This window comes from Eublepharis macularius, chromosome 7 (genome assembly GCF_028583425.1).
Source record: "Eublepharis macularius isolate TG4126 chromosome 7, MPM_Emac_v1.0, whole genome shotgun sequence".
NCBI classification, from domain to species: Eukaryota; Metazoa; Chordata; class Lepidosauria; order Squamata; family Eublepharidae; genus Eublepharis; species Eublepharis macularius.
Genome location: NC_072796.1, coordinates 71,099,330 through 71,123,127, shown reverse-complemented (window position 1 = coordinate 71,123,127; position 23,798 = coordinate 71,099,330). Strand labels below are relative to the sequence as shown.

Below are 23,798 nucleotides of genomic sequence, written 5' to 3'. Positions count from 1 at the left end.
CTCTCAGGAACTACTCTGACCAGTCCAAACAATGCCTCTTGTCCTGCCCATCCCCTACTTTCCGCAAAGGCAGGACGGTGGATCAGGTCAGCTTCTGCTTCACGAGGGACTATCCTGTTACTGCTCCCTCCTTGGTTACACAGCTCGGTTGCGCTCGCACAGCCGATTGTATTGTGTACGGATACAGTCAGTTGACAATGTGGCGTCACCCCTGTCAATGGGACTGACGGGACCTTTTTCAGCTGGGTGGGAATGTGTCCCACAACTTCTGTCCTTTCCGTCAAGGCAGGAAGGTGTGTACTGTTGGCTGCCACCGCCGCACTGTTCCTCAGTGGGACCCTTGGATGAGGACCTGCGGCTGCTGGGGGATCTTCCCCCACCCCTCCTCATGATGACAGGTCCTCTCCCACCCACTCCGGGAATAACAGTGCGCTCTTCTTTGGCCTGGAGGTTGGGGGTGGGATCTTCCCACTTACCCCCACATGGCAGGTCCTTCCTCTCCCATCTTTTCGGTCAAGGCAGGAAGGTGTGTACTGCTGGCTGCCTCCGCCACACTGTTCCTCAGTTGGACCCTTGGGTGAGGACCCGTGGATGCTGGAGGATATTCTCCCTCTCCCGCCTCATGATAACATGTCCTCTCCCTTCCAACCTTTCCGGCAAGGCAGGAAGGTGTGTACTGTTGGCTGCCTCTGCCACACTGTTCCTCAGTGGGACCCTCGGGTGAGGACCCATGGCTGCTGGGGGATCTTCCCCCACCCCTCCTCATGATGACAGGTCCTTTCCCACCCACTCCAGGAATACCAGCGTGCTCTTCTTTGGCCTGGAGGTTGGGGGTGGGATCTTCCCACTTACCCCCCACATGACAGGTCCTTCTTCTCCCTCCCATCCTTTCCGGCAAGGCAGGAAGGTGTGTACTGTTGGCTGCCTCCGCCACACTGTTTCTCGGTGGGACCCTCGGGTGAGGACCCACGGATGCTGGGGGATATTCCCCCCTCCCCATGATGACAGGTCCTCTCCCACCCACTCCGGGAATACCAGTGCGCTCCAGTTTGGCCTGGCGGGTGGGCACATGGGGGGCGCCACCGGCGAGGAGCCAGACCCCCCGCCCCCTGAGGGGAGGTGGCTCGTCGCCTTCTCCCCATGCCCGGCGGCCACCCCCAGTACACACCTTTCCTTTCTCGCCGGGAATACCAGCATGCTCCTTTTCGGCCTGGCGGGTGGGCCCATGGGGGGTGCTGCTGGCGAGCAGCCAGACCCTCCGCCCCCTGAGGGGAGGCGGCTCGTCACCGTCTCCCCATGCCCACCAGGCCCAGCGGCCGCACCCAGTACACACCTTTCGTTTCTCGCCGGGAATACCAGCTCGCTCCTTTTCAGCCTGGCGGGCAGGCACATGGGGGGTGCCACTGGTGAGCGGCCAGACCCCCCGCCCCCTGAGGGGAGGCGGCTCATCACCGTCTCTCCGTGCCCACTAGGCCCGGTGGCTGCCGCCAGCACCCACCGTTCATGTATCGCTGGAAACACCGGGGCGCCTCACTTTGGCCTTCACAAACTGGGTCGGCAACGGGAGAAGCTCATTGCGTTTCGGGAATTCGGGATCATGGTCTGCACCGAGCCACGATCCGCTGGTTCGTTAATTTTTTTTGGTTTGTGCCCATGTCTAATCAGCATCCATTCTTAGAGAGGTTTTGCAGTCATTGTGTCTTATTTTTCATTGCTACAGTTCCAATGAAAAAGATTAGATAAAATGTATGTTATGGAGAGCTTAGACTCAGGTCCAAGTACCAATGCAGTACTCCAGGTTGTACAGATAGTCTTTCATAAGTTTGGACCGTGTAAGAAACTGGGGGGAAATAATCCATTAAATAATCCATTTCTCCCCCCCCCCAGTGCATAGCTGTAGGACTAGATAAGTAGCTTTCAATTCAGTCTAGTCCTGCAGCTAGTTTATTGCAAACTGCTTTGGTTCAGGGCTATGTTAAGCTTATAGTCTAGTCCCAAGCCTGAGTCATATAGGCAGGAAGGGGTTATCACTTTCCCTTCCAACACTGTATGGAAGAAGTTTGGGGGATAGGGGTTGAGTATATATCTGAACTCTGACCTAGGCTGTTTTTATCAGATCTCAAAAGCTAAGTAGGGTCAGCGCAGGTTAGTACTTGGATGGGAGACCACCAAGAAAGACCAAGGTTGCTACGCAGATGCAGCTGGTTGCAAAACTCTGTTAGTCTCTTGCCTTGAAAAACTGGCAGGGATTGTCATAAAACGGCTGTGATTTGACAGCACTTTACACCCACATACACCTGAAACCTAATTATGTTCTTTTTTACCATTCCAGCATTCTAGCAGCTGATAAGAGCTTATAGATAATGTGCTGTCCTAATTATTTCCTCTCTCCTCCCCCAACTTCTAGCTTCAAAGTTCCTAAGAGTAGCATTTTGGTCTTGTGAGGGTGGGTAATGTGTGCTTCATGCTATGCATCCCCCGTCCTTAATCCCCCCAGATGCTATAAGGAGTTCAGGATGCTATAAAGAGCTTCTCATTCTGTTTTCCTTTTCCTCCTCTTCTGACAGCTGCCTCCTCATTATTCCTTTCTTCCTGGAGGGCAATGAAATTGCTTAGTCCTTGTTGTATTGTTGCAGGGGTCTTTTAAATTACAAATCATTATTTTTGCATGACTTGGGAAGCCCCTGATGTTTGCTATTAGGTAGATGAATCTTGAGAGGAGCACAGTATGTCACCAGATTTTGTCTCAACTTGTGTTGTCACAAACAACAGTTTTCCTATTATGTATTGTTTCCATTTACAGGAGAGGTAAGAAAAATAAAAAGTGAAATCATTGTGTGTTTACTGCAGGTTATAGTATAAATACTGTATAAAAGCTTTTGCTGCAAGGATTTTATATCCATATAGGAAAATATACTTCCGGTTTGGGATTCATGGAGGTCTAACGCAGCTCCATTTGTGGAGCTGACCGGATTGCCGTTTTAACCGGCCGGAGGGGTGAAAATAACCCGCGGCCGACTGCTCTCAGGCGGGGAGCAGGCAAAGAACGCTCAAGACCCTAGGGTGAGTTAGATCTCGGACGAGGGGGGGCTCTACACAAGGAGTCTCCCCCCCGATCCTTGAGGTCCCACCTTGCGACGGGTCGGCTATAATCTCTGCGGCAATTTTGGGGCCAATTCGGCTGGCATAAGACCTACATACCCAAGCTTCGATCGGGGAGGGAAGTCGAGAGGAGAATTTAAGATCGAAACAGCGATTACAACCCGAGAAAGCTGGAGAGAAGGTAAAGATCGCTATCTCTTGAAACGGGACAGATTGACAAAAACAGAGAGGAAAGAAAGTAGACTTTTAAACTGCAACAGACTAGCGAAAAGGAGGTGAAGACTCGGCAGGAGTTGTATTTTAAAAGAGACTAAGTTTAAAGAAGTTATTACAAAAATCGGACTATTGTTTTGAATACCTGTGGTTTTGGAGCTGTGGGAAAAAGACACCATCGCGAGACCTGCTGTGGGAAGACGGGAGACAGGAAGTGCGTAACAACAATAGAGTGGCTGGAGGGAAGCGGCCCTTGCCAAAGGACAGGAAGTGGGGAATCGCCATCTTTGAAAGTGGAAGGGTCGTGGCTTCAGCGGAAGAGGAAGTAGGCCATCTTGGATTATAATAACATAGAGAAACCATAGAGAAAAGACGCCCGACATTTTGGATATAAAAAATTAATTTTGGCAAAGATTGGGACATTTAAAAAAAAGGAAAACGTTTAATTATACGCCACGGAGCTGAGGAAGAGAGCAGATTCGTGGGAGCGAGCTAAAGCAAGCCCCACGATGTCGAAAAAAGAGTGGCAATCGGCAATAGAAAATTTGGACAAAAAACTTATAGACATGATGAAAGAACTTAAGGACACGAAATTGGAGCTTATTAAAGAGGTCAAGGAAGTTACACAGACAGTAAAGTCGGAGCTGTCAGAAGTGAAAAAAGGTGTGGAAACCATTAGCAGTGAATTACAAGGAACGCAGCAGAGAGTTAAAACAGTAGAAGACGCGATGGAGAATTTAATAGACACGCAACAAACAGAGATGAGGCTGGTGAAGGGGAGGATGTCAGTTGCAGAAACTAAACACATGGAGAAGCAGCTTCGTTTTCGCGGTCTGCCAGAAGTGGAAGGGAAGTCAGCGCAAGAACAGATGACTGAGGTGTTGGCTGATTACCTGGGGAAGGAGGAGGAGGAAATTGTGGCTATCCTAGATGTGGCGTATCGTGTGAACTCGAGAATTGCAACCCAGAGGAAACTACCAAGGGATGTGATTGTGCAGTTTACAACTAGAAATATGAAAGAGAGGATTGTGACCAAACAATTTCAAGATCCATTGGAGATTGATGGCAAGACGATTATTATAATGAAGGAACTGCCCAGATCAGTGTTATTGGACAGGAAAAAATATAGAGTGCTAATTCAGACTTTGAAGGACATGAATATCAGATACAGATGGGAGTTACCGGAAGGAGTGTCCTTTGAGTTTGGAGGGGCAAAAAAACGCATCAGATCTGAGCGGGAGATGGAGAGATTTATCAAGGACAATGAAAAAGACTTACCAACAAAACCATGAATATGGAGTGTAAAGTATTATCTTGGAATGTAAATGGACTAAACTCACCGAATAAGAGAAAAAATATTTTTCATTGGCTACTAAAACAAAAATGTGATATTGTTTGTTTGCAGGAGACTCATATTAGAAAACAGGATGTAAAATATTTAAAATCTGGAAAATTGGGCAAAGAATTTGTAGCGGCTTCCAACAAGAAAAAAAGAGGAGTGGTGTTGTATATAAAAGAGGAGCTGCAGCCAAAATTTGTTATGAGAGATGTGGAAGCTAGATTTGTAGCAGTGGAATGTAATTGGAACTTAAAGAGAGTGTTGGTAGTCGGACTTTATGCACCTAACGGTGCAAAGGAAAGCTTCTTTGAGGACTTAAGGAAGCACCTAGACGATCTTGTATATGACCAGATAATTCTTGCTGGAGATTTCAATGGAGTGACAGATTTGGAATTAGACAAAAAGACTACAAAAGCACAAAAGAAAAGAGGACTATTGCCAAAGCTTTTTTTTGAGTTGATTCAACAAGAGACTCTCGAAGACGTATGGAGGAGAGAATATCCTAAAACCAAACAGTTTACTTTTTATTCTGCAAGGCATCTTACATTATCAAGAATTGATATGATCTGGGCCTCAAAGGACTTAGCGCTATGGACTAAGGAGGTAGAAATAATGCCGATGGTAGGCTCAGATCACAACCCAATTATGTGGAAATTTGGAAAAAGGAGAAAAAGGAAAGCCTGGAGAATAAATGAGGACCTGTTACAGGAAAGTGAGAATATGGAAACACTGAGAAGAGAGACTAAGTTTTTTATACAATACAACGTGAATAAAGAAGTACCAACCAGTAAAGTTTGGGACGCGTACAAGGCGGTTGTAAGGGGCATACTAATGGACTTAAATGGTAGAGCAAGGAAAAAGAAAGAGGAGAAAAGACAAGAGATTGAGGAGAAAATAAAGGCCAAAGAAGTACAGTTAAAAAAGAGACCAGGGAAAAAGAAAATACATCAGGAAATCAAAATTCTTCAAGAACAGTTAACAGCAATGAGTAACAAAGAATTGGAGTGGAACCTTAAAAGACTGAATCAAAAAGCTTTTGAGGGTGCTAATAAACCTGGGAAATATTTGGCATGGCAATTAAAGAAGAAAAGGGAAAAGAAAATAATAAATAAAATTTGTGAAGAAAACAAAACGTATTTGGAGCAGACTACCATTAGCAGAGCCTTTTATAAATTTTACGCTAAGCTGTATAATAAAAAAGAAGTAAACAAAGAATCAATAGCATCATATTTGGAGAAAACCAAACTTCCAGAGATCTCGGAAGCTTGGAGAAATAAGCTGAACAGTGAAGTAACTGATGAGGAAATAAATATGGCAATACAATCTGTAAATCTAGGAAAGGCGCCAGGGCCAGATGGACTTACGGCTAAATTTTATAAGACAATGGCCAATGAACTGGCACCATTCCTAAAAGAGGTGATGAACGGAGTTTTTAGGGATCAAAGAATTCCAGACACTTGGAGCGAAGCGAATATATCATTGATCCCAAAAGAGGGCCAAGATCTGACTAGCGTGAAAAATTATAGGCCCATATCACTACTCAATAATGACTATAAAATTTTTGCGAAGATATTGGCGGAGAGATTGAAGGGGTGGCTCTCGGAAGTCATAGAGGAGGAACAAGCAGGCTTTTTGCCAGACAGACAAATAAGAGACAACTTAAGGACAGTGATCAATGCTATTGAATACTACGACAAGCGTTGTGACAAAGAGGTTGGTTTCTTCTTTGTAGACGCTGAAAAAGCGTTTGACAATTTAAACTGGGACTTTATGTTTGCCACTATGGAAAAGCTACAATTGGGAGAAAGATTCGTCAGAGCAATCAAGGAAATCTATAGAGACCAGACTGCAGCAATTGTAGTGAATGATGAATTGACCAAAAAATTGACGATTAGTAAAGGAACAAGACAAGGTTGCCCGTTATCTCCATTGTTGTTCATTTTAGTATTGGAGACTCTGATGATACAAATTCGACAAGATGAGGAAATACGAGGAATAAAAATAAAGGACTATTCATATAAGGTCAGAGCATTTGCAGACGACATAATGTTAATTGTAGAAGACCCACTGGAGAACATGCCAAAAGTGATAGACAAGATCAAGGAGTTTGGAGATTTGGCAGGTTTCTTCATTAACAAAAAGAAGTCAAAGATATTATGCAAAAACATGACTAAGCAGAAACAACAATTGTTAATGGAAACAACGGATTGTGAAGTAACTAGTAAGGTGAAATACTTGGGAGTTGAGCTGACTGCAAAAAATATAGATTTGTTCAAGAATAATTATGAAAAATTATGGACTCAGATAGAGAGAGACTTGATCAAATGGAATAGATTGAACCTGTCATGGTTGGGCAGGATTGCAGCAGTTAAGATGAATGTGTTACCAAGAGTAATGTTTTTGTTACAGACAATACCAATCATCAGAGACTCTAAACAATTTGAAAAATGGCAGAGGAAAATATCAGATTTTGTTTGGGCAGGCAAGAAGCCTCGAGTGAAAGTAAAAGTTTTACAAGATGCAAAGGAGAGAGGCGGAATGCAACTGCCCAATCTGAGACTTTACCATGATGCAATCTGCCTAGTTTGGCTAAAAGAGTGGATGACATTAAAGAATAAGAAACTATTAGCCCTAGAGGGATATAAAAAAATTTTTGGATGGCACGCATACCTATGGCATGACAAAGTAAAGGTCAACTCGATGTTCCTGCATCATTTTGTAAGGAGAAGTCTATTTACAATCTGGAAGAAGTATAGAACTTACCTACAAGAAGGAACCCCCTTGTGGGTGGTTCCATATGAGGTGATAGATCCGAGAGCTGTGGATAATGAACAACAATGTTTAACGTACAAAGAAATAACTAAGATTGAAGTATCTAAACTTAGAATAAAGACGCAAGAGGAACTATCACCTAACTATGATTGGTTTCAGTATAGACAGATTAGAGACTTATACAACTCAGACTTTGCAAAAGGGGGCATACGAACAGAGAACTCGGAACTAGAGCAGACCCTTCTTAAAGAAGATAAGAAAAGAATATCCAAGGTATACCAAGTATTGCTGAAATGGTATACCGAGGATGAGATAGTTAAAACACAGATGGTGAAATGGGCTATAAATTTCAATAAAGAAATAACAATGGAGGCATGGGAATACTTGTGGAAAACTACAATGAAGACAACGACATGTATCAATATTAAAGAGAACATTTTCAAAATGATCTATCGTTGGTACATGACACCAAAGAAGATTGCGCTAGGGAATTTGAATACTTCTAATAAATGCTGGAAATGTAAGAAACATGAGGGCTCCCTCTATCATATGTGGTGGTCGTGTGAGGTAGCTAGGCAGTTCTGGGGGGAAATAATAAGAGAAATGAGTGAAATTTTACAGTTTCAAATAAATAAGAACCCAGAACTCCTGCTGCTAAACTTGGGAATGGAGGGAATTCCAGCCCATCATAGGACGTTGATTTTTTATATGACTGCAGCAGCTAGACTTTTGTATGCGCAGAAATGGAAAGTACAAGAAGTACCAACTATTGAAGATTGGATCTACAAATTGCTGTATATGGCTGAAATGGACAAGATGACAAGAAAACTGAGAGATCTGGACTCAGGGCAGTTCAACACAGACTGGGAGAAGCTGAAACAATACCTGGAGAAGAAATGGGAGGTGGGAGGAAAACTGTGGCAGTTTGAGAACTACTGAAATATAATAAAAGTATAAAAGAGAGGGGTGACTTTACCGGGGGAGGAAGAGAAATGTGAATTTATAAGCAGTTAGATTAATTGATTGAGATATATATAGATATGTATAGGTCAACTGATAGAGAATAATTAATGATAAGGTTTAAACATGAGGATTGACTAACTAACAATATTTTCTTTCTTTGACAAGATTTATATGCACCAAACTGAATGTATAGAAGAGTTAAATTGATTGAGTATCTGAGGAGTTATATAGAATTACCATAAAAAGTTGAAATGAGTAATATATAGAGAACAAATCAAATTGTTTGATTTAAATGTGGGAAATTTTTATGGTTTATGATATATAGGTTTATATAGAATTATTCAAAACTGGAAAATGGGATAAATTGTTTATCTAAAGACGTATAGTTTGGGTGTATAATAATTAAAGGAGTTAATGATGCACTGCTTAATATAATGGAGAATGTATATCTGTTTTAGACAGAGGAATTTAATAGAAGTAAGGGAAAAGGGACAGAGGGTGGGAAAGCTGTTGGAAGTCAACAAAAGGGGGGGAAAGGGAGGGGGTTAGAAACGAAAAATTAGGGGAAAATTGATTGTAATGTAAAAATAAAAATGTTCTAACCCAATAAAAAATTTTTCAAAAAAAAAAACATATAGGAAAATATAGGGCCATGAAGTGGTCCTTATGAGACCATAGAAAGTTTCCTTTTTTATTTTTCACCATTGTTCTTAAAGTATTTGTTCAAGAATAGAAATAGTTTACAGACAGTATGCATTATATCCAACTGTTCTTTTACCTGTTAGAACTCCTTCAACAGTACCATACAGCAGTTACCAGACTTACTAAAGTGAATAGAGAACTTAAAAAGCAAGAGCAGTCATTAAATACTCCAGAAATGCAGAAAAAGAAAAAAGAACTTGCTGAGCAGGAGAAAAAACTCAAGTCAATAGAGAAGGAAATAGGTAAGTCACATATTCGCTTGTAAGTCACAAATGTAAAAACAAATTTAAATATACTTATTTTAACTGTGCTACTCTTCATACCACAGCAAAATTCGTCATAGAATCCATTTCATTAATGCATTCTGATTTTACCTTTGCTTTGTTGTGTTTTATACATTTAGTTTCTTTAAGGTAGCAAACATTAGAATCATAAAAATATACCAAATATCTAAAAACAAAACTATAATTATTTTTAAAAATCATCCAGCAAAATTCTTCAGAATGTACATATGGGGGTTCTGTTACTTTTTATTGATTACAAATAAAAACAATAAATATTCAGCAAACCAGATGTATAAAGAATACAAAAATTAACTGTGAACTAGAGGTGGGCACGGACCGGGAGTCGGCCACGGACCACCAGTTTGTGGTCCGTGGACATTCACGGTCCACAGACCTTGAACTTTTAAACGGACCAGCCCAGTTCGCAAACCGGTTCGAGAACCGTTTTCATGCAGTAGAAGATGGGAAGCCTCGAAGGAGCATCTATTCGGAAGGAGCTTTCTTCACGCCTGGGAGAAGAAGACTTGTGCTCTCCCATTTGGAAGCACCATTCCCCATGCTTGGGGAAGGAGACTTGGGTTCCCCATTCAGAAGGTCCCTTCTCTAAGCAAGTCAGGAGCCTGGAGACCACTAAATTATAATTTTTATTTTAAAGGGGTGGCCCCCACATCGCAGAAGTGGGTATTGATGGTGACCACCCCCTCCCTTTGGGGGCCCCCTTTCTTTGGACCAGTGGGGTTAGGGTGGGGAGAGGGCGGCCACCATGTCGTGGAAGTGGGTATCGACAGCGGCCACCCCCTCCCTTATGGGGGGCCCCTTTCATTGGACCGGTGGGGTTAGGGTGGGGAGAGGTTGCCACCACGTCGTGGAAGTGGGTATCGACGGCGGCCACCCCCTCCCTTCGGGGGCCCCCTTTCTTCAGACCAGTGGGGTTAGGGTGGGTAGAGAGCAGCCACCATGTCGTGGAAGTGGATATCGACGGCAGCCACTGCTACCTTCTGGGGCCCCCTTTCCTTGGACCAGTGGGGTTAGGGTGGGGAGAGGGCTGCCGCCATGTCGTGAAAGTGGGTATCAACGGTGGCCACCCCTCCCTTCGGGGGCCCCCTTTCCTTGGACCAGTGGGGTTAGAGTGGGGAGAGAGCGGCCACCACATCATAGAGGTGGGTCTCGACGGTGACCACCCCCTCCCTTTGGGGGCCCCCTTTCCTTGGACCGCATGGGGTTAGTGTGGGGAGACTGCAGCCGCCACGTTGTGGACATGGGTATCGATGGCGGCCACCCCCTCCCTTATGGGGGCCCTCTTTCATTGGACCAGTGAGGCTAGGGTGGGGAGAGAGCGGCCACCATGTCATGGAGGTGTCTTTTGAGTGTGGCCTCACCCTTCCTTTTATGTACCTTTATGACTGCCTTCCCCACGCCTGGGGGAAGGGAGTGGAAGCAGCCGCCCCGCTCTCAGGGGGCTGTGCGCTCGCAGAAGGAAGATGGTCACCGACGATACCCACTTCGCTGAACGTGGCGGTGTCAGCAAAGGGAAGGACATGTGGTTGCTGTGGCCACCTTCCCCACACCTTGGGGAAGGGAGCGGCCTCCCCACTCAAGGGGCCATGCGCTCCCAGGAGGACAGTCACCAACAATACCCACATAACCAAACGTGATGCCGTCAACAAAGAAAGGACATGCAGTTACCACAGCAACCCCTCCTTGGTTACTCCAGATAACATGGGTCATGTCCAAATCATGTTCTGCAACAGGATCCCACCTCTAAGACCTGGTGGTAGAAACTGCAGCAGAAAACTCAGAAAAAGTAACCATCGTCACACCCACAGGTTGGACAGAAGGGATGCCTTCCTCGAGCCTAATCCCACCTCACTGAGAAGATTTACCTCCCCTGTTGAGATGTAGTGCCCGTTGTCAGAGCCAGAACCCACCTCTACGATGGGGTGGTTGTGATTAAACAGACAGGAACTGATGCCTTCTCCATGTTCAGAGAAGGCAACTTTCCTTTGAGGATGGTGCCTCCCAGATAGTAAGGGATAGTAACATGGACGTAAGTAGTGCCACATTTGCAAATGCTATATTCAGCAGCGAAACCAACATCTGTGACGTGGTGTACCAGAGAGAGTGGGTGAAGCCTAGCTGGTGGATTGAAATGATGGATCTTGGATTTGCTGTTTAAGTTGCAGCAGGACATAAGACACTAGATTATGAAAAGAGAAGCTCAGAGATGAGAAAGAAAGCCTGGTGCAGAGAGGGAAGGCACCTGTAGTCTGGAATAGGGGTGTGCAAGCCAAAAATTTTCGGCTATAGCCGAAAGTAGAAAGCCGAAAGAAGATTCTCTATCGTTAAAGCCGAAAGCCGAAACAAGAATCTCTTTCGGCTTTCGACTTTCGGGATTCTTTCGGCATTATTTCGGCATTCTTTCGGCTTTTTTCTAAGGGAAAATGCCTCCGTCTTCCAGGACGCCTGGAGGAGGCATTTTCCCACCAAATAAGCCCAAAATTGGTGGGGACCTTCCTCTAACCCTTCTCTAACAACCACCCAAGTTTCAGACAGATTGGACTTTGGGGGGCCATGTTATGGCCCCCCAAAGCAGGTCCCCCCATCCTCCCATAAGAAAGCGAAGGAGCAGCATATTGTTAGCATGCTGCTGCTGATCTTTCTTCATTATTTCCTATGGGGGAAAAATGAAGAGGCAGGCTTCCTTTGCCAGGGGTGGCATTTTGCATGCAAAATGCCCCCCAGCCCTCAGGGGCCCTTCTCCCACCCCTCCTCCCACCCCCCACCAAGGCTCAGCCTGCTCCCACTTGGGGGGGCATTTCATGGCCTCCCCAAGTAGGTGCTCTAATCTCTACCACTGACAGCTGGGGGAGGCTTGTGTTGCCAGGGGTGGCATTTTGCATGCAAAATGCCCCCCAACCCTCTGGGGCCCTTCTCCCACCCCTCCTCCCACCCCCCACCAAGGCTCAGCCTGCTCCCACTTGGGGGGGCATTTCATGGCCTCCCCAAGTAGGTGCTCTGCTCTCATCTCTACCACTGACAGCTGGGGGAGGCTTGTGTTGCCAGGGGTGGCATTTTGCATGCAAAATGCCCCCCAGCCCTCTGGGGCCCTTCTCCCACCCTTCCTCCCACCCCCCACCAAGGCTCAGACTGCTCCCACTTGGGGGGGCCATTTCATGGCATCCCCAAGTAGGTCCTCTCAGCCCCTAAAGTCCACCCCTTACAGCCCCACACAAACCCAATTCCCCCCCAGCTGCCACACACAGACCCAAATCCCCACATTAGCCCCTCACAGACCCAAATCCACCCCCCACCTGCCCTACACCCATAACCCCAGGAACAGGCTGGCAAAGGCCAGCCCTCTCCCTTTGTTCCCTATGCTGGGAACTTCTAAACTCTCTTTCCCTGGGCAATTCTGCACAGCCCAGAGGTGCCACAATGGTGGGCACACTTCTGAGTGCCAGCTGGTCCCTGTGAAAGAGCACCTGAACCACAGACACCCTCCCTCAAATTCCCCCACCACCTACAGAGATGGCTGGCCAGCCAGCCCCATTGTTCCCTATGATGGGAACCAACTGCACAACAAAGAATAAAACAAGAACACAAAATAAAGTTTAAAAAAAATTATTTTCTCCCTTCCAAAGTACAAGTAGGCAAAGCATTATGACACATTACACCAGCAGTCCCCCATACAGAAAAATTAAAACAAAACTCACTTAACATCAGAGAATCACAAAGCATGATTCCTGTCAAAAACACTTTATTTCTTGAACAGCTTTAGGTTACACAGCAGGGGGGAACACCAAAGGGCATGGCAGCACTATCTTACACAAAAATAACACAACTCACTTAACATCAGAGAATCACAAAGCATGATTCCTGTCAAAAACACTTTATTTCTTGAACAGCTTTAGGTTACACAGCAGGGGGGAACACCAAAGGGCATGGCAGCACTATCTTACACAAAAATAACACAACTCACTTAACATCAGAGAATCACAAAACACAATTCCTGTCAAAAACACTTTATTTCTTGAACAGCTTTAGGTTACACAGCAGGGGGGAACACCAAAGGGCATGGCAGCACTATCTTACACAAAAATAACACAACTCACTTAACATCAGAGAATCACAAAAACACAATTCCTGGCAAAAACACTTTATTTCTTGAACAGCTTTAGGTTACACAGTAGGAGGGCACAACAGGGCATGATAGCAATGTACTACAAAAAATAATACAACCCACTTCACCGTTTTTGACAGCAATTGTGTTTGTGTGATTCTCTGATGTGAAGTGAGTTGTGTTATTTTTGCGTAGTACACTGCTTTCCTGCTCTGCGGTGCCTTCCTACTGTGTAACCTAAAGCAGTTACAGAAATAAAGTGCTTTTGACAGCTATTTTTTGGGGTGATTCTTTAATGTGAAGTGAGTTGTGTTATTTTTGTGTAAGATACTGCTTCCATGCCCTTTGGTGTCCCCCCCACTGCTGTGTAGCCTAAAGCTGTTCAAGAAATAAAGTGTTTTTGACAGGAATTGTGCTTTGGTGATTCTCTGATGTTAAGTGAGTTGTGTTATTTTTGTGTAAGATAGTGCTGCCATGCCCTTTGGTGTTCCCCCCTGCTGTGTAACCTAAAGCTGTTCAAGAAATAAAGTGTTTTTGACAGGAATTGTGCTTTTGTGATTCTCTGATGTTAAGTGAGTTGTGTTATTTTTGTGTAAGATAGTGCTGCCATGCCCTTTGGTGTTCCCCCCTGCTGTGTAACCTAAAGCTGTTCAAGAAATAAAGTGTTTTTGACAGGAATCATGCTTTGTGATTCTCTGATGTTAAGTGAGTTGTGTTATTTTTCTGTGTGGGGGACTGCTGGTGTAATGTGTCATAATGCTTTGCCTACTTGTACTTTGGAAGGGAGAAAAAAAAATTAAAACTTTATTTTGTGTTGTTCTTGTTTTATTCTTTGTTGTGCAGTTGGTTCCCATCATAGGGAACAATGGGGCTGGCTGGCCAGCCATCTCTGTAGGTGATGGGGGAATTTGAGGGAGGGTGTCTGTGGTTCAGGTGCTCTTTCACAGGGACCAGCTGGCACTCAGAAGTGTGCCCACCATTGTGGCACCCCTGGGCTGTGCAGAATTGCCTAGGGAAAGAGAGTTTAGAAGTTCCCAGCATAGGGAACAAAGGGAGAGGGCTGGCCTTTGCCAGCCTGTTCCTGGGGTTATGGGTGTGGGGCAGGTGGGGGTGGATTTGGGTCTGTGAGGGGCTAATGTGGGGATTTGGGTCTGTGTGTGGCAGCTGGGGGGGAATTGGGTTTGTGTGGGGCTGTAAGGGGTGGACTTTAGGGGCTGAGAGGACCTACTTGGGGAGGCCATGAAATGCCCCCCCAAGTGGGAGCAGTCTGAGCCTTGGTGGGGGGTGGGAGGAAGGGTGGGAGAAGGGCCCCAGAGGGTTGGGGGGCATTTTGCATGCAAAATGCCACCCCTGGCAACACAAGCCTCCCCCAGCTGTCAGTGGTAGAGATTAGAGCACCTACTTGGGGAGGCCATGAAATGCCCCCCCCAAGTGGGAGCAGGCTGAGCCTTGGTGGGGGGTGGGAGGAGGGGAGGGAAAAGGGCCCCTGAGGGCTGGGGGGCATTTTGCATGCAAAATGCCACCCCTGGCCAAGGAAGCCTGCCTCTTCATTTTTTCCCCATAGGAAATAATGAAGAAAGATCAGCAGCAGCATGCTAACAATATGCTGCTCCTTCGCTTTCTTATGGGAGGATGGGGGGACCTGCTTTGGGGGGCCATAACATGGCCCCCCAAAGTCCAATCTGTCTGAAACTTGGGTGGTTGTTAGAGAAGGGTTAGAGGAAGGTCCCCACCAATTTTGGGCTTATTTGGTGGGAAAATGCCTCCTCCAGGCGTCCTGGAAGACGGAGGCATTTTCCCATAGAAAAGCCGAAAGAAAGCCGAAAGAATCCCGAAACGTTTCGGCTTTTTTCTTTCGGCTACCCGAAACGTTTCGGCATTCCCCGAAACGTTTCGGCATTCCCCGAAAGAAGCCGAAACACTTTTGTTTCGGCATTCTTTCGGCATTCTGAATGCCGAAACGCACATCCCTAGTCTGGAAGAATGGATTCAATCCGGAGGGCTTCCTCACAACAGAACATGGACTGGCGGTGTTCCAGAGCCTGACTGAAGGCAAAGCAACTTGGCATTGGTGCAGAGACTGGGGCTTCTCAGAGCCAAGATTCCGAGTCCCCAATGTCCAGGGAAGGATACCCCAGCAGGGGGAGGTTGATCTTGATGAACGCCAGTTGATCAACCAAGGCGGGATCCAGGCGTGAACGGCAGGGACGGAGGATGTCTCCCAGGTGGGAGAGCACCCGCTTGGTCTGGACACTGATGGAGGGGCAGGAGAGGAAGTTCATGGCCACGGATGAGAGGTCGAGCCAGGTGGCAGAATTACGTGCCAAATAATCCAGGAGATTGGATTCAGGGGACTCGGGGGTCTCAGCAAGGTACTCTTGCACCATCACCTTTGCTGAGTCCTCAGCAAGTGCAACCCTTTCCTTCCTCATGCCAGCAACCTCCCAGTTCAGCACTGAGGACCAGTAGTTGGAGTGGTCCCTGTGGGGTAGGCTCTCCTGGCCTGGCGCACTAGGCTCATCCTCCACCACTGCTACCTCCTCCTCCTCCTCCAGCTCATCAGCCAACAGCCCCTCTCTTCCATGCCCTCTTCCCTCCAACCCTGTCTTTTAGCCTGAAACCTGTGAACCTCCGCGGAGCTCCTTCTTCCATCATTCGAGTTCACACTGGTGCATGGCGATGGCAGCCTTTACACATGGATCGCACATGCAGACCATTCTGTATGTCCACTGTTTGCAGAGAGGGTGCAAGCAGGTGGCCATGCCTGCCTGCAACCTCTTCACCAAGTCCCTGACACTTGGAAGAAGGGGTTCCCCTTGCTCCAGTTCTTTGGCCAGTGACCGGTCCAGCCCATGAATCAGGGGGATGGCTTGCCCCAGGCTAGTCTGGTAGGAACTGAGGAGATCGGTGGTATCCCGAAACGGCTTTAGGACATGGACCATTTGAGAGAGGACTAGCCAGTCCACAGAGCTGATGCTGAGCACATTTCCCGCATACATGATGGGCATTGAGGACATGATGTCTTCCAACACGTCTTTGCTCCACCAGATGCGCTATCATCACCTAGGTAGAGTTCCAATGGGTGGCCATGTCCTGGAAGAGCTCGTGCTCTGGATCTCCACCCTCCCCCTGCTTCTTGTGCAGCTGGCGGGCTGACTTAATGCTGCGGAAAAAGTGGGCACTGAGACAACGAAAGCCATCCAAGAGGTTGTACATCTCCAGTGTTTCCTGGTCCCAGCTGGCCTTGACCGCGCTACCCAAACCAAGAGCATCCCCCACGACAAGGTGCAGCTTATGCGCCAGACAGACAATGCCCTCTAGGGATGCCTCATTCAGGGCTGCCAGCATGTTTCTACCTGTGTCTGTGACCATGTAGCCATGGACAGCATCACCCAGGGGCACCCACTCCCTCAGTGAACCCTTCAATACGGCGGCAATGTTCTTCCCGCTCTGATCCGCATCCATCCCCTGTGCCTGGAGCAGAACCACTCTGTAGCCCGCCTGCAGGGATGGCTTCTCCTCCCAGGGCCCCAATTTGACCACAGTGCTCTGGAGGTCCTCCGGTTGCTACCACTGAGTAGTGATGGCAAGGTAGCCGTGATGACAGCTGCTCCACAGATCCACTGTGAAGTGCACGGTCCGCCCTCCTGCTCTGGCCTGCTGGTTCCTGACCATCTCTGCCATGCAGTTGTAGATCCAACAGGGGGTAGTCCCAAGCAGAATGAGACAAGGCGATGAATAGGACCACGTGAAGCAATGCAGTGATAAATAAGGTTTTAATGTTATCTTCTTCAAAACTCAAATATAAGGCACGACAGTAAAACAAGATCAACCAGAGAGTTGTAAGAATTTCCAAACTCCCGGCAGGAGGTGGCAACGGGTTTGCCAGCGTGAAAATTAAATCCTGTTTCGCACAATGTGCTTCCTCACAAGCCATGTGTAAATCAATTGTGATCTACTATCACTACTTTTCTCTTTGAAACTTTTAATCCCGAATAGTTCATTTCCTGGGGTTTAAAACCTTATTTATCACTGCATTGCTTCACGTGGTCCTATTCATCGCCTTGTCTCACACAGTTGTAGATGGCAGGCAAGACTCGCCGGCCAATGGTCTGCCGCGAGGGTGGACTGAACCAGGGGGCAAAATGATACAGCGCCCGGTGAAAGCCCACACCCTCCAACACAGACAAAGGGAGTCCATCCAGGGCTATCATCTCAGCCATGACATGAGTTCCCGCCTCCTGAGCCTTCCCCCTGAATCTTTTGCTTGGCAGGGACGACCCCGAGGGAACAAGTTCCTGAAGGGTAGTCTGCCTAGAAGTTTCACTCCCACCCACAGCACTCTCGGGGGTGTGAGTCTTCTTCCTCAGGGTGAACACCCATTCCATTTGCCCTTCTCCCTGCTCAAAAGCCCTCTTGACCCCACTACTGGATGGTTCTTGAGACAGCAGGCTCGGGTGATGTCTCTGCAGATGCCTGCAGAGGATACTGGATGACAGGTGATTGGGGTCCACACCCCTACGCACCATGGCATTGCAGACCTGGCAACACATCAAACAGGGGTCATTTGTGAGGGCTTGGAAGTGCCGCCAAAGTGTGGGATTGAAAAGGCAACCAGGAATCTGTGGCTCAGGAAGAGGACGAAGCCTTAATGGCTGAGATGTGCACCTGGGCTGGGAGGGTGGAGTGCAGGCAGGGGAAGCAACAGGAGGTTGGGATGGGGAGGAGCTGGGTGTTTCTGCCGGACCCCCCGGATGCCCCCTGACACCTTTACACAGAAAGTGTTAGCAGCTGATCTTCCACCAGCAACGCTAAGAGCTCTCCTGCCTCCTCCCTGATCCCCAAAAGTAGATCTGTAGAATGAGGTGCTGCCTCCAAGGTCTCCCTATCCCTGTTACCGCTGGTACTGGGCACTGATGGGCACCCAGGACAACCTTTGCAATTCTTCCCCCCATGACCACTCATTCCTCATTCCAACCCTCATGGTGCTATGATGAGAAAAGATCTCTGCATTCAAGTAAGGATTTTAAATGAAGCACAGAACCTCAAAAGCTTGGTGCGGGGTAGGGCAGAGCACAGTGGCACCCAGCTGGACCCCAAAAGAGAGGGAAGAATGCACCCCAAAAGGTACTCAAGAAAGGCGTTGAAAGAACTCAAGCAGAGCCCCCAAAGTGAGCTGCCGATCATCAGAGAGTGGGTGTTTCACAGAGCCCAGTAGCGGCCCCCTTGCACCTCAAAAGCCAGGCAGGAAAGCTCCCCCAAAGTCACCCACTATTTAGGGAGAGAAAGGCTTTGAAAGAACTCAAGCAGAGAGCCCCCAAAGCGAGCTGCCAGTCATCAGAGAGTGGGTGTTTCACAGAGCCCAGTAGCAGCCCCCTTGCACCTCAAAAGCCAGGCAGGAAAGCTCCCCCAAAGTCACCCAGTATTTGCAGAGAGAAAGGCTTTGAAAGAACTCAATCAGAGAGCCCCCAAAGTGAGCTGCCAGTCATCAGAGAGTGGGTGTTTCACAGAGCCCAGTAGCAGCCCCCTTGCACCTCAAAAGCCAGGCAGGAAAGCTCCCCCAAAGTCACCCAGTATTTGCAGAGAGAAAGGCTTTGAAAGAACTCAATCAGAGAGCCCCCAAAGTGAGCTGCCAGTCATCAGAGAGTGGGTGTTTCACAGAGCCCAACAGCAGCCCCCCTTGCACCTCAACCGCCAGGAATGAAAGCACCCCAAGAGGCACTGACTATTTGGAAAGAGAAAGGCTTTGAAAGAACTCAAGCAGAGAGCCCCCAAAGCATGCTGCCGGTCACCAAAGAGTGGGTGTTTCACAGAGCCCCCTGGGCACCTCAACAGCCAGGAAAGTGGGAAGAAAGTGGAAAGAAGGAAAGAATTCAAGCAGACAGCACCAAAAGCTGCCTTGCACCTACTGCAGGTCTGCAAGTGGGTGGGGTCAGAGCACAATAGAACCCACCGGGAACCCAGAAGCAAGTAAGAGTTGGGGGGGGGAATCGAGCCCCAGAACCCAAGGATTTGAAAGGGAAAAGAAATCAGAGTAACCCGATAGTATGGTAAAAGGATTTAACAAAAAAAAAAAGTGCTCTCAAGCAAGCAAGAATTGAAACACGAAAAAAATTAAACAGGAATGGAGGATAGAGTAAGCTCTCTTGCAACCGAAGCCCCAAAGCCCTTGCTAAGGCACAAGCTGCTCTTGCAAAAAGAAAAACTTCTGCAGCAAGCAGTTGCTAATTCGCACGCACGCCAGCAAAGTGAAGCAGGGCTTCGCGCACTTTCTCTTTTATACAGAAATGCTAGGCGCTCTCTGTTTGGCTGACAGAGCTGCCAATTAAGGTTTCCTGGGCTGAGATTGGTGTGTTCCAAACGGGGAAGGTGGCTCCACACCATTGCCTAGGAAATTGTTTGAGCAGGGACGGCGGGAATCCTGGCATAACGGGCCAACGGACAGACGGACAGAACGCCCCAAAGTTCGGTGCTTTTGTGAAAAGCACATGTGCCCACAGCCTGCATGTTCGCAAATGATGAACAAGGTAAATCCATGGGGAAATTAGTTCCATTGTGCAGTCCGTGCCCACCTCTACTAAGAACATTTCTTTGAATGTACAAAATGCTTTTTTCCCCAAAAGTGACTATAGTGCAACATATTCTCTCTCTCTCTCTCTCTCTCTCTCTCTCTCTCTCTCTCTCTCTCTCTCTCTCTCTCTCTCTCTCTCTCTCTCTCACACACACACACACACACACACACACACTTCATTTGTAATAATCAATATCTTACCTTTAATTATCACTCCAACTATTTGTAAATTGGCTTGACCTTTTGAAAGTACCCCAGGATCCTAAAAGCAGGGCAAGACAGAGTAATATAGGTCTCTACTGACTGCAGAGGTTTCCTGCTCTGGCAGAGAAAAAAACAGAAACTGTAGAACAGGTCCCTACCACACTACCCCAAAAAATAGGATCAAGAAAGGTTTTTTAATATAACCAAGCTACTAAGAGCCACTGAGCCCAATTTTATCAACGCATAACTCATCAGGTAATTACTGGTGCATAATATTCTTAAATTGCAGGTATTTTTGTAGGTTGAAAAATCATTAAAATCTAATTTATATTTATATATTTGAGTCTTTATTTCTGAATGTATTTTTAAAAGCATTCATATTTGTAATCTTCATAGGTATGACCCCAACAGTTCGATGCATCAAATCACCCCTTCAATCAGAAGTGCCTGATGTGGATGACAGTCCTAATCCTCCAAAAAGAATGCGGAGAGAAATAGTAAAAAGGTTACTCAGGTTAGTTAATCAAATCTATACTGAAATCGAATTTTAAAAGCTCTTTTTATTTTAATTTTTAATATAATACAGAACAGATAAAATGTTGTATCACCTATATCAGATGATTTTGTATTATATTATTTTCATTAATGCTCATGTCACCTAATGAAACATTGGTAGGATGATGCTGTGTAACATCTATATGAGACTTGAAGTTGTCAATTATGATTTCAATTTGTTTTTCTTAAGGATTTGGTTTACTGAATTATTGCTGTTTATGTTTCTAGGTAGATAGTTGCTGGGCATTTCTCTATCCAATATTGATTACTCATTCCGCAACTGCCTTTTTCTTGTTGTGACTAGTCAAAGCATGGCAACAGCAGCGATGCCATGATGTTGTGCCTTGTCTGGTGTACTTGCACTCCTCCTTTACATAATGACATGTGTACTCCCATGAATGACTGCCTATTCTGTTGAAGAGTCCCATAGCCTAGTACTCAAAGGCTTCTATATAGAATATAGAAACTTTCCAGAAGAAGAGTCCATCCTGACTACATTAATAACATTACACACATGTGTGCACACACACAATGTTCTGATGGAATACTTTTTGCAAGAGGGAAGGCAGCTACAAGCATAAGGTAGAATGAAAACAAAATCAAGATTTTTTTTGTATTACTAGAATTAAGAGCCCAGTAAAAAGAGCAAAGAAATAAAAGAAAGAAATTAAAAATAATAGAAAACAATAATACGTTTCGTTTTCCATTTCTCTCTACAACACCTATCATATTTTAACAAACATTTTAATCTCTCCAAAGTTTCCTTTTCCAATACTGCCCCCCTTCTATTTATTTTTCCCAAATTTGTCTGCTTAAAAATCAAAACTCACAAATCATCAAATCATTTTTCCTTGTTTCATGCAGAAAATCAGTAAGGGGTTTCCAGTTAACCATTAAAATAGACAATGCTTTATCTCTGATCAAAGCTGTAAGTTTAGCTATTTCTGCTAACTCCATCCTTTTCATAACCCAGTCCTCAATTGAAGGCAATTCTGTATTTTTCCATTTTTGTGCATATAAAAGTCTAGCTGCTGTAGACATACCTTTACTCATTTTTGCTAATTTGTCAGAGACATATACCACCAATACGTCATTTTGTAAAAATTTTCCTTAACTGTGGATCTCAATGTAAATTTAAGCCCCTTTACCCACATATTTTCCCACTGATCCATCGGTATGTTTATACCCAAAATGTTTAGCCCAGTTTACCATACAATCTTTCACAGATTCTTCTTCTGTTTCAAATTTCAATAACAGCTTATACATTTTGGAAGTAACATGTTCATCATTTGAACAAAGCTCTTTTTCAAACTCAGTCTGTTCATAATCAAAGACCCATAGTTTTTTTATCTAATTTAAACCTTTCCAGAAGTTGAGCATAAAAAAACCATTGACATTTATAACTAGCTATTAAATCCTCCCTTGTCTTCAATTTACAATCTCCTTATGAGAATTCTAGTAAGTCTCCATAAGTCAACCATCCCTGTTTGGAAATCATCTACCTTCTGTAAAATGCTTCTTGTGTTGAAATCCAAAGCAGTGTCTTCTGTGATAATCTCAGTTTGTATTTATTCCAAATTCTCAGAATGGCTCTCCTAATATAATGATTTTTAAAGTCTACATTGACCTTTACTTTATCATACCACAAATAAGCATGCCATCCAAATCTCAGGTCATGACTTTCCAATGTCAAGAGCCTCTTATTTCTCAGAAGCATCCATTCATTCATCTACATTAGACATGTGGCGGCATAGTACGCTTTCAAGTCCAGTAAGCCAAGGCCACCTCTCTCCTTTGCATTCTGTAGAATTTTATATCTAACTCTTGGTTTTTCCCCTTGCCATATAAATATTGAAATGTCTTTCTGCCACTGTTTAAATGGCACATCTGAAGTTAACACAGGTATTGTCTGGAAGAGGAATAACATTCTAAGTAAAACGTTCATCTTAATAACTGATATTCTCCCCAGCAAGGACCACTGTAATCCATCCCATCTTAACATATTTTTTATTTCTTTCCATGTCTTAACATAATTATTTTGAAATAGCATATAGTTCATCCCTGTCAGTGTAATACCTAAATATTTTACCTTTTTTTCAACCTTAAAACCTGTTGTTTTCATCAATTCTTCCTGATTTTTAATATCCATATTTTTGTTAACATTTTTTTCTGTTCATTTATTTTGAAACTTGCCAGAGTATCAACTCTCGCAACTTCTCCATCAGTATTTCAATTCCATCTAATCGGTCTTCCAGGATCAAAACTTAGTAATCTGCGAAGGCTTTTAATTTGTATGACTCTTTTTTGTATGACATGGTTTGGTTAGTTCTCCATTAACAATGATTTTGGCATTCTGTAAAGTATAAATCGATTTCACCCATTTTATAAAGTTTCCACTAAAATTCATCTTTTCTAAGACTTCAAACAGGAAAATCCAATTCAAATTGTCAAAGGCCTTTTCAGCATCCAAGAAAATTAGAGCTGCTTGTTTTTCATTATGGTTATCCAAATATTCCACTATATCTTAAAATCTTATAGTACCAAGCTGGCTAGTAACTCACTAGAAAAGAGCACTGCAGTGGAAAATGGGATATGAGTTTTGGGTCTCCATAAGACAACTCACCTTTTAAGGGTTCTGCAGCAACACCTTAAAGATTCTTTTTGAAAGGAAAAATGTAAATATTTTAAAACATTTTAGAAAGAAAAAGACGCAATATGGAATTGGAACACCAGGCATTCTATTTACATAGGGGAAATCTGGAAGCAACATCTCTCCTCTTTAGGAAGGCTGAAACTCTATGGTAAAACAGAGTTGTTGGCAATTCCTAGAGAGGACTGATGTCACTTTCAGGGGAAACCCCAAGTAACACCAGTCCTCACTAGGAATCCCTGAAAACACTAATGGTTTTAACATAGAATTTCAGTCAATTTCTAGAGAGGCGTGATGTCTTCTAGGTTTTCCCAGAAGAGGCA

At 45.3% G+C, this 23,798-nt stretch overlaps 1 protein-coding gene across 2 annotated transcripts in view; it reads left to right on the top strand.

The window, feature by feature from the left end:
- The window catches only part of SMCHD1 (structural maintenance of chromosomes flexible hinge domain containing 1), a 285,354-nt gene that overhangs the window by 244,616 nt on the left and 16,940 nt on the right, over positions 1-23,798 (top strand). For both annotated transcript variants that reach the window (XM_054984492.1, XM_054984491.1), the window contains 2 exons: positions 9,175-9,333; positions 20,667-20,784. In XM_054984492.1, the coding sequence (XP_054840467.1) occupies positions 9,175-9,333; positions 20,667-20,784 (277 nt within the window). The remainder of the gene's footprint in view (positions 1-9,174; positions 9,334-20,666; positions 20,785-23,798) is intronic.